The sequence below is a fragment of the Lotus japonicus genome, chromosome 3, assembly GCF_012489685.1.
Source record: "Lotus japonicus ecotype B-129 chromosome 3, LjGifu_v1.2".
In the NCBI taxonomy this organism is placed as follows: domain Eukaryota; kingdom Viridiplantae; phylum Streptophyta; class Magnoliopsida; order Fabales; family Fabaceae; genus Lotus; species Lotus japonicus.
This window is the reverse complement of record NC_080043.1, coordinates 45123679-45135423: the sequence shown is the minus strand read 5'-3', so window position 1 is coordinate 45135423 and position 11745 is coordinate 45123679. Positions and strand designations below refer to the sequence as shown.

The 11745-nt window shown below is 35.3% G+C and overlaps 1 protein-coding gene across 1 annotated transcript; it reads left to right on the top strand.

Moving 5' to 3' along the window:
- The first annotated feature begins 4552 nt into the window (after positions 1–4552).
- On the top strand, positions 4553–8924 carry LOC130743045 (protein trichome birefringence-like 41). The gene is made up of 5 exons (XM_057595151.1): positions 4553–5108; positions 6545–6716; positions 7614–7789; positions 7920–8078; positions 8408–8924. Exons 1-5 carry the CDS (start codon positions 4837–4839, stop codon positions 8700–8702), a joined length of 1074 nt encoding a protein of 357 aa, XP_057451134.1. The 5' UTR covers positions 4553–4836; the 3' UTR covers positions 8703–8924.
- The last annotated feature ends 2821 nt before the right edge of the window (positions 8925–11745 follow it).

Sequence of the window (11745 nt, the reverse complement as noted above, 5' to 3'; positions counted from 1 at the left end):
TCAGCCGTAACCCGTAGGTCTGCCATTTCGGTCTGCTACAAGAGTCGTCTACAAACGCTCTTACACGGAAATCCGGGTCTTATGACCATTTTGGAATCCGACGAGGTCCGAAGTACGTCTCGTGTTAATACCTCATTAATGTTGCATGAATGCAGGATGATTAGTCAAACAACGTCTCCTACCTCACTCGACACGTCGCCACGTGTTCTAGCTAAATTAATGTCTCTAAAAGCTTACCCTAAGGTAACAGTCGATTCTGCGACAAAAGACACATCTCTACAACAACACATAACTCATGATGATCTCCAAATCACCCGACTCATCTCCATCCGATGGTCGCACTGCTCAACGAGCAAAGAGTATCACATACTCGGAAACTATCAATTTCCCGGACTTATCCCCCGGATAGCCCAACAACACAACTGCTCCCACAGCACAAGAGTATCAACATACTCGAAAACTATCAATTTCCCGGACTTATCCCCCGGATAGCCCAACAACACAACTGCTCCCACAACACAAGAGTATCAACATACTCAACTTCTCAACTTTCTCAACCCTTGGATCCGACGAGACTTCTCGTTTTCCAAAACTAAGATCTTCATCCTAAGCTTCCTTTCGAATTTATTATCATTATTTGAAGATGTAGAGGTTGTTTAATGTCTTATGAGTTTTCTTTGCAAAATAATATCCTTTTAATCTTATCGCGAATCCAATAAGTTCTCGGGATCTCCTAATCCCCAAATGACTCCAGAGAATGTCTCGATCCATAAAACACCATAACAAGGCCCGAATCTCATTCGTCCTATCAAACTTTCTCAAAACTCTCAAAATAAAATCGACATGACCTGCCCACTATTCTCACTCCTCAGAATCACAGATATGAGTGCAAGACATAGTTAAATCAACACAGCCAACATACATGTCATTTATTAGCACATTCTAGAAAAATCACTTAGCACTTAGCATATAAAGCATGCATCACACATCCTAGATTACCCACATAGCACATAGCATGTAAGTCAATCTCAAAAACATAGTAGTAGATGAATCATCTACATTGTCAGCCGAAGCCTCAGAAAACATTTTTCCAATCAAACACAAACAAGTGCATATACAGTAAATCAATGTCGAAAGCATCGACCCTAAGCATTAACTAGAGATTCAGTGAGAAGCCCTCACCTGCAGATTCTCCAGGGTGATCTTCGAGAGTTCCTTCACAATCGATGCCTTGCTCCTCAGGGAAATCCTCAAAAGCACCTTTAGAGTAAACCCACAGAATTTCTATCAAAATCTATCGGAAACTAAGCTATCAATGCTCACTAAGGTTACCCGAAGCAATACATACTCCGAGGTACGATAATCTAGCGCGAAAGGACAAGTTTTCGAAAAAGGGAATTTTCCTCCCTCCCCCTTAGAGTGCTCGGCCACTTTTGGTAATTGTAGGGTTCGATTTTTCTTCGATCAAACTTGGTTCCTATGCTATCATTAGCCGTAACTAAGGGTATTCTAAACTCGGAAAAATTATCGGATCAAAAACTGTCGCAGGGGTATTTTGGTCATGATTTTTAGCTCAGAAATTCAAAACTGAAATTTCGAAAAACAAATTGGATGGGGACGTCCCCAACGACGTTTATGACCACTAATCCCACTAGCACTAAGCTAAGGCGATATTTTTCAGCCCAAAGGACGAAGCTTTGCCCCAAAATGGGTATTTTCACCAGAATTGAAACTCGACGGTAGTTTTTCGAGAATCGGCGGAGTATTATTAGCTAAACATACTCAGGAGAACGTAGGGAAGATGTTTAGAATCAAAAATGAAGTATTCAGGATAGTTTTGCAAAAAACCTCAAAACTATGAGCACAAAAATACCTAGAGAAAAGCTATGGAAAAGATGATCAGAGGTAAGGATTAGCGACTATACCTCGATACCTTGAAGTAGCAACTGTCGAATCGACGATCAAGCAAGAAATGAACAAAAGCTCTTCTTCCTTCCTCTTCAATGGAGCTCGCGGGTTTGGGAGAGAAAATGGTGAAGTTTTGCCATTTTTTCTCCTTTTCTTGCTATATATAGAGGTTGGTAAAACGCGGTAAAATGAAAGTTTCGCGAATCTGATTTTTCCGGCGTCATTCTCCGTGAATTCTAAGATAGGTTTTGGCGAAAGAATTCCAAAACTAAAAAGAGGTTTCCTTGTATTTTTGATGACTAATGCAAAGTCGGTGTAAAACTATTTTACCTGATAAGTTGCTTTTTGCATCGAATGTCGGAATAGAAAATTTCCTTCTAAAGAAAGATTGAAATCATCAAGAGAAATGGGTGAACGCGTGTGGAATCTTCATTTGAAGCTCCGAATAGAAAAAGTCTACATTGTCGGTTGATTTTAGGGTTTTGAACTACCAGGGTTTTAGTTTCGGCAAACTTCCGATGATTGGAATCGGACGTTCGTAGATCCTAAGGTTTCGCCTCGAAACGCTTGTTATATATGGAATAAGAGAAGTTCTAACATTTCTCTGAAGATTTTTGGAATTAGCTTCCATCGTGACCTTAAGTGAAAACTAGCTATTTACTAGGGTTTCTGACCTAGGTTTAAGCGTATAACGATCGTGCTATAACTTTTATCGATCATGATGCAATCCTTAAACTTTTCCTAAACTTTCTCCTTCATAAATTTATTTCATTTAGTAAACTCTAGTTCAGGTTTCCTTTCACATTACATCAACCCTAATCGTGAATAAGAAGTTTATTCACTTAGCATAAGTTTAAAAACTTGGGTCTTACAATAAAAGTCAATTGTGATTTTTCTAACATTAAAATATGTATGCTGATAAAGGTTTTTTTTTTTGGTACATGATAAAGGTTTTTTTTAATGATTACAGTTATTTTTATATTACAAAATTAAAAGGAATTTGATATCAAATAGTTTTAAAGGATTGATTTGGAATTTAACTCAAAAATTTTGTATTTTATGTTTTCGTATATACATCAGGATGATTAAAATGGTTTTGATATATTGTTTCAAAATATAACAAATTAAAAAAAAAAATAAGAATGTACCGAGGATTAGAAAAAAAACCTTTAATAGGTAATATATGTATTTTAAAAAAGAAAAAAAAGAAGAAATATGAAAAATTGTGATGTATGCCGACAAATTACTCATATTCCATCTGTGCATGGTGCGAAATCATACTAGTATTTGACTAAAAACTTTAACTCTTTCCCTAATTCTGTTTGGATTGAAGATGTTCCTACGAACCTTGTCTCACTAGTAATTTCTCAGTTTATTTTGAAAAAAAAAGTAACTTCTTCAATAAAAACATTATATAGCAATATTTTTATCCATCATAATCGCAATAACAAAATCCTTTAATTAATATTTTTTTGTAGTGGACTACATGGTAACATGCATTATCTGATCTAATTAATGTAGTCCCTATAAAACCCTCTCCCTGATTGGCCTGCATTTTATTTCTGGTACATATTAAATGCAATCCGAGCTCTTTATGATCTTGTATCAACCACCGTGATTTTATTGTTATTCCCTTATCTACTGACAATGAAATTAGCCCATCACGGCAAATCCATAAGATTCAGTAATTCCTTTCAGGGTAAATTGGTGGCGGAAATTGAAAGATGGTATCGTTAATAAAATTTCCAAATCTCTATCTCCATCTCAGTGGTTACCACATCTGCCAAAGAAAAAACTACATAAAAGCAAAGTGGAAATGGTCGATGCATTGTCACTTTTCACTCTAACTCTTGTTACATATATTATTCAATTGATTTTCGCTACATAAAAACTAGTTTTATTTTAGCTAAAATTAAAAAAAAATATATACTCCCCATTTCTTATTATAAAAATTAAATTGGAGATGCACCTTAATTCTTTCTATAAAAAAACTAACATAAAATTTGTGATGAAATATTATTATTTTTTATAATAATATTCTTATTTAATTAAATTTTCGTTCTCTTTCTAGTAATAAAAGCATTAATGATACACACAAATTAGAAAAAGTGGTTTTTTTTGGTACATCGAAAATTAAGAAAAAAAAATTGGGTTTAGAACAATTTTGGAAATTTGATAGTACTCCCTCCGTTCCTGATCTTTTGTTGTTTAAGGTTATGCACATTGTTTAAGAGTGCAATCATTGATATATTTGTTGACATAAGCACCCCTATTTAATGTTCTCTTATAGTGAAGAGAGAGAATTATAGTTATTGGTTAAGAAATTTGTTATGATTTTGATTGGTAAAAAAAGAGGTGGTAGGTGAGAGGTATAGTATTAAATGAGGGTGTATATGGAATAAATTGAGAAAAAATGCATTGGATTTGTAAAACAACAAAAGTTTTGGAATTTATGCCAAAAGTTAAAACAACAAAAAATTAGGAACGGAGGGAGTATTTATTAAGAACAAATTTAAATATTTATTGCACTAAAATAGCGTGAAATTGTAATTTGATATTTATAAAAAAGGAAGAAATGGAATATAACGCTTGATGCTATGCAATCTAATCTCGCCGGGATAAATGTCGGTGTAATGTGTATCCTTAATCTCTAAAAATAACTCTCATCTCTTTGTTTTTTTCTTTTCTATGGAAATCTCTCTCTCTCTTGAAAGAGTGTCCCAGGCAGTATCCATAAAACACACGCACCAACACTTCTATAAATGCCGTGAGAGCGTTCAAATGTGAAGAATCACAAGAACAGAGAGAGGGAGGGACATAGAGAATCTCCACCTCCCTAGTTATTTCTTCATCCCAAATAGTAACTCTTTCTCTTTCTCTTCTACTACCTTGCAACATTATTGGAGAGAGAGAGAGAGAGAGAGAAAAATGGGTAAGTGTGTTGGGTGGAGTTTGTCTTGTTGGGTGTTGTTTTTCATCGTTGGTGTTGCGGTGGTGGGTGCGGCGGCGAAAGTGAAAGGAACGGCGGAGGAGCAGTGCGATTTGTACACGGGGAGTTGGGTGCTGGATGAATCGTATCCGTTGTATCAACCCGCCACGTGTCCGTTCATCGAGCGCGAGTTCAGGTGCATACCCAATGGACGCCCTGATCTGATTTACACTCACTATAGGTGGCAGCCACTCGCCTGCGATTTGCTCAGGTTCGTTGGTAACCTCCTCTCTAACAATGGTTTCCTTTGCCTCTGATTGGTTCTTTTTTTTTCTGTCACACACTTTAATGGTTTATCTTTTTCTGTAAAAAATAACCTTATCCTTGCCTCTTGGATTCTTAGATAAAAACATTGCTCATTAGTGATTGTCAGTTTTCTAGTATGTTTGTTTTTTTTATATACATTTTTGAGATATATTGAATCATTTTGGGATCGAACTCTAGGCCTTTGTCACTCATTCTGTATATTTCTAAACTCTTATCAATTGAGCTATTATTATGATGATTTTTTTTCTTTAACGGAAATTGCGACAATACATAGGATTCAAACATATGTTTTGATTTTTACGAAGTTTAACTTGCTTATCACTAAAATAATATCCCGCTGGTTTGAATTAATTCAATTTATCTAATTTATTAAAACTTTCCTTTTTTTTTTATAATCGTGAGGGCTCAAGCCCATTTATAGGCGATCATCTTATATAATTTGCTGTGATCCCTTCATGCCAGCATGTAAAACAAAGGGATTTGAAAAAAACAAGAAGCAGAGAATTAGAGGTTCCGAATGTTTGACTGTGATTGGCCATCGCATTTTCACGTGCACCCGTAAAAGCACTTTAGCAGCTGTTTAGGTAAACGTGCCTTAAAACAAGCTGAACAAACCTCCCAACATTAATTCGACTAGAATCATTAGATCTTTATATTTTACTATGTCTGGTTTACCTGGGAATGGCTTATGTACTTTACAGGGACTGTGGTAAGATTTTTCAGTTGAATAATATTTTAACATGTATCATACAATTTTCTATAATACATATTAAAATATTACTGAGTCATATAAACAGTGGTAATTTTGCCTTATGTTTATCCAGTTAGTAATTAATTACCTTTTAGGTGATTTTCATAAACCATTTTATAAATCATTTATTCTGAAACTGACGTTTATTTTACTCTTATCACCTTTAACATTTCTCTAATTCCAAATGAGTCCTTTATCTTTTCTTTCTAAATTTTGCTTTTAAAGAAAAGGTTGTAACTTTAACTGAAAAGTGAAACCTGGAGTTGTCAACTTCAACTGAAGGAGTCAGCAACAATGCCTATAAAACAAAAAGCAACAAATTATAATGATGATTTACATTTTTTTTTACATTGGAATTTAAATTACATTCGCTAGGGATCGAAACCTGAACCTTCCTCCCAACTCATATGTCCCCAGCTTTTACCACTTGAGCTATTATTCGGGGACGATGATTGACATTTCGTATTCAATTGTTTCATATTATTCATATAAAACAATTATTTAAAATAGTTTAATAAGTATTTAATTTTCTGGTGGTGTAATAAATATTTTTATATACTTAACTGATATCTTGAACACATTCATTACCATTGACTTATTTTATCTTTCCTATATTTAATGACTTACAGATTTAATGGGCGAGATTTTTTGGAGAGGATGAGGGGGAAGAGCATCATGTTCGTCGGAGATTCACTAAGCAGAAATCAATGGCAATCTCTAACATGTTTGCTTCACTCGGCTGTGCCCAATTCCAATTACACACAAGCTAGAGTTGGAGATGTTTCTATATTCACATTCACCGTAAGAATTATAATTTTTAGCATATTATATAATATGATTTTACGTTGATTTAACGTTTCCTTCCTCCAACCTTTTCATCGGTTATCCTGTCATGCTTGTCTTCATTATTTTTTGTGTGACATCTGAACTGAAGTGGGGAAAGAAGAATATTTCCTATAGAAAAATTGATAACATGCTGATATAAAATGCATTTGTTGGGCTGTTCACTATTTTTGTGGATTTAAAATGCTACATAGAAACGTAAGCGATTACTAATAAGTAATTGATTCAGATGTTACTTCGTATCTTTTAATTTTTGAGTTTAATGATTGTGCACTTTTAGTGTAAAATATTTTTACACAGATGTTCAATAATTGAATGTCACGTGTTTAAAAGTATTTATGTTCATTTTTATTTTAATTAAATTTAAAGTTTATTTTCTGATTTTGCAGTCCATCATTGACTGTCTGTGTAAAACATGTTTACACTAACGGTGCATTACCATTAAATTCTTAATTTTTTCATTTATAAGTATTGCTCTCATAAAATTATATAGTTTTGAAAAATAAGCATAAAATTTATACATAAAAAAATATAGAAAGAGTTTCTACATGAGATGCTTCTCATCCCTTTTTAATGGGTCCCCCTTCTTCATCCCTTTCTAACTAGGATGATAAATTAAAGCTTTCAAACTCAAAAGCTTAAGCTCCAGAAATATATATATTCTGAATTTCAAAAAAATAAATAAATATATATTCTGTATTCTTTCCTTATTGATATCACTTATCACTCATGCCAAAATTAATTCTTCACTTTGTGATTGTATATATTCTTCATTTATTTTTTGTTCCATTATACACAATTTCATCTTTCTCTCAGCGAAAATTTTCATCCATATATTTTATTTATAATTTGCAGGAGTATAAAGTCAAAGTAATGCTAGATAGGAGTGTGTATCTAGTAGATGTTGTTAAAGAGGATATAGGCAGAGTGTTGAAGCTTGACTCCATACAAGGAAGCAAACTGTGGAATGGGATTGATATGCTCATCTTTAACACATGGCACTGGTGGAACCGCAGAGGCCCAACTCAACCGTAAGTTTCATAACTTCAATAATATATATTAGGCATCTAAATATAATCAAGTTATAAATCATTGAGAGTTGAATTAATAATTATTGCAATTTCTGTTGCTAAATGAGTTTATGTTGAATTGAATTCCCAGATGGGACTATATACAAGTGGGAGATAAAGTTATGAAAGACATGGATCGGATGAAGGCTTTTGAAATCGCACTTACAACATGGGCCGCGTGGGTGGATGCCAATGTCGATCCTGCAAAAGTGAGGGTCTTCTTTCAAGGGATTTCCCCATCTCACTACAAGTAAGCGGTTAAAATCCATCCACTTTATCAATTATTTGATCTAACATAGTAAAAGTAAATTGAAAGTAAAATAATTTATGTTTGAGTAAAACCATTAGTCTAAACTTATAAATATAGTAATCCATAAGGAGAAAAATTGAAATATGAAATTCGTTTTTGTTTTCATAGTTAATTACAAATTACCACTAATTTATTTTTTCTAGTATGATTAGTTGGATCAAATCTAAATTTACAAATGTCATCTCAAAAAAAAAAATCTAAATTTACAAATGCAACAAAATAAAATTTCTTGTGGCATGACAATGTTTTTATTTGATGAGTGATTTCAGTGGCACCCTATGGAATGAACCAAGTGCAAAGAGTTGCATTCGAGAGACGACACCGGTGACCGGATCAACATATCCCGGTGGATTACCACCAGCAGTAGAAGTGTTGAAGAGGGTACTAAGTACAATTAAGAAACCAGTGACACTGCTTGATATCACAACCCTTTCTCTACTACGGAAAGATGGACATCCTTCAATTTATGGACTCATTGGAGCAAAGGGAATGGATTGCAGCCATTGGTGTCTTTCTGGCGTTCCAGATGCTTGGAACGAGATACTTTACAACAATATTGGATGAAAAATTTATTATTCATTATTTAATTGGGGGTTTAGTTGATTCTTATATTAATTTTATATAGACATTGATGGGTTTTAAGATATTTGTTTACATTTTTTTTGAACACGATATTTGTTTACATAAAATAATGAATTAGTTCGGAGTTCTTCAATATATTACATGGTATATTTATAAATCAAATATGGTGATTCCAGTTATAATAAATTTATTTTTCATATTGTATATCATAAACTCCAATAATATGAGTTATATGACGTGACTATACTGATACAGTTAGAATTTTATTAATGCTAAAAATTATGTTCATTATAATTTGTTGGCATTGTAAAGTTTAAATGGAGGTTGAAAAGAAATGATAGCTGATTTTGTGAGCAGTTAGTTGTTTGCCGAATTTGGATAAAATAATCTAGAAAGGAAAAAGTCTTGCAAGCTGACTAGTAGTGAGAAAACACGAAGACCCCATGATTTATTGTGTCTTGAGTGGAATTAAGGATGTGAGTTAGTAGTTATAAGACTTAATTCCTGAAGCCTTAGATGAAATTTATGCCAAGTCTATGCACGATTGAGCGACTAATTTATCTGTTAGCTAATGATGCATGTTTTTAGTTGCTATGTGAGCATACTCGTCTTCAAGAAATTGCACTTAGTTGCTATGTGAGCATACCCTAATGAAGTTTCCATCCACGTAACCTTATTTCTTTTGATATTTGGGATCTCTTTCCAGAAGAAAGTTTCTCCATCCGATGTCTATTGGAAAAAGCAGTCATGCGGCATATTTTGAAATGAACCTGGAGCAAGTATCTACCATTTATGGAAGATACTTAACTTAATTGCATAATATGACAACGCCATATTTATTATAATTGTCTCACAGTTATTCTTTAACTCAGTTTTTACTCATTTATTTGTTCATGAATCATTTTAATTTACTCAAAGTGATCCTAATTTATATTTTATTATTTCATAAAGTTCCTCATAATTTTTGGTATAGTAAAATATCAACTATTATTTTTCTTTTAACTCTATGAGTTAAATCCTACACTACCCAAATTAGCTTACATCCATTATTTATCCATTAACAAGTATGGTACCACGGAAAGGCTTAATCCTCAAATTGGTCCCTGTCTTTGTTTCGCCGTCTGAGTTAGGGGGCCCCGGAAAAAATTGTGGAAAAAATCCTCCTCATTGCAAAACGTCTGAAGCAAGTCCTCGCCGGAGCTTTAGGCTCCGGCGAGTGATGATTTGGCTAGCTGACTGTATTATTGGGGCTGATGTGGCTTTAAAAAAATTTAAAAATTAAGGTTTAATCAACATAAATTAATTTAATTGATTCCCCCTCCAATTAATTCCAATTCCTCAAGTTAGCCCAAATTCTCAATTATCCCAACCAAATCACAAAAATCATCTGCAACCCAAATCCTCTTATCCTCAAATTAGGGTTCAAATTCCCAATCATCCCAATCTGTCGTTCTTCTTCTTCTCATCTCCTCTTGTTCTTCGACTTCTTCTCTTCTCCTCTCCTATGGAGCCTATCGTCTTCTTCCTCTCCACTGATTCTTCTTCTTTATTTTAAACAATAAAGACCACTAGCAGTAGAAATTGAGACTAAGAAAATAGAGAAAAGTGCTAAGGGACAAATCCATGAATCAGCAGCATAAAGGGGCTGAAGGCAGTGGACGCTGAAGCTGTGTTGAAATCCGAAAGTGAGCGGTGGTTGTCTTGGGACTGGCAAAAGAGTTGACGATGGTGGCGGAAACAGGGAGGACGTGCGACGACGGCTTGGCGGCGCTGGAACTAGAGAGCAATTGAAGACGACGCGGCAGGGGTGGTTGTTGTAACGCCCCGAATTTCAGGGGTTACGGTAACAATCTGATAAAATAAATATGCAATGTTTTCCAAAAGGATTTATAACCATGCGTATATTTTTTTTCTTTTCAAATGTATTTCCAAAACATGTCATGCATACTCCCAACTACAAAGGTATTTAAATCAAGCCTTGAACAAGGCGAGTACCCGAAACCCCAAATATAAATTTCTAAACTTGTAACACCCCGATTTCCAGGTGTCACTTTAGTAACTCAAAAATAACTTTACGTGGAAAACAGGTATTTTTTTTTCGTTTGATTCCTTAAAATTAAAGCGATAGAAAATAAAGACATAACCCAGCAACTAAACTAACCGATGTACAAACATATATACATGTATAGCCTCAGCTGCACGTCAACGTCACGTGCACTTGCAGTGACCCCAAAGTAGTGTACCCGTAGGCAAACATGTACAGAACCAGTAGTGTAAGTAAAAAGTTTTACGTACAGTCATCCAAGAGAAAGTCAGCCCCAAAATGGCCTAAACAAAAGACCCCTATAGTCCGACAGACTCTCTGTGATTCCTCATCAAGAGAACCACACAAAAAGCCATGCATCGAGAACCTACCCTGTCCCAAAAGTAAGACGAATCAGAGCTCTACACAAAATATGACGCCTGCCTAACCTACCCTCCCAGTACCGCTCATAGCTCCTCCTCCTCTCCCTCGTCGCTCGGCGAGTAGCTGTCCACGTCGGTGTCGGAGTCAGAGTCGGAAGCCACCGTGATCATCTCCGTGTCTAAGTCCACGACCTCCCTCCTAACTGTCCTGCGCACAACCCTAGTCGAGCCTATCTCAACATCTACCTCCTCAGTAAGAACATCCTCCTCCACCACCCGAACCAGGGGTTCCACACGGTAGCCGCGCGGTGGAGTAAAAGGAAAACGGCGAGAGGCAGACGGAAAAACAGACTCCCTCTTCGGCTGCACGACCCTCGAGGACGACACCACGTCGGTAGGGTCAACAGCAATAGTAGGAGGTGGCACAACAGGTGCATCAACATCAGCCTCGATCTCGGATGGGTCCCCGTCATCGGAAGAAGATGAAGTCGGAGGTGGTGCAGGTAGTCCTCGACAAGTACCTTGTAACACCCCGATTTCGGTGGCGTCACTTTAGTAACCAAAAGAAAATACTTTAAGCGGAAAAACGTGAATTATTTTTTTCGACAATATAACTAAA

Coding starts and splice junctions, on each gene's coding strand:
- LOC130743045 (XM_057595151.1), top strand. CDS start 4,837: ATGGGTAAGTGTGTTGGGTGGAGTTTGTCTTGTTGGGTGTTGTTTTTC. Junction 5,109..6,544: donor CTCGCCTGCGATTTGCTCAG/GTTCGTTGGTAA, acceptor AATGACTTACAG/ATTTAATGGGCGAGATTTTT. Junction 6,717..7,613: donor TTTCTATATTCACATTCACC/GTAAGAATTATA, acceptor TATAATTTGCAG/GAGTATAAAGTCAAAGTAAT.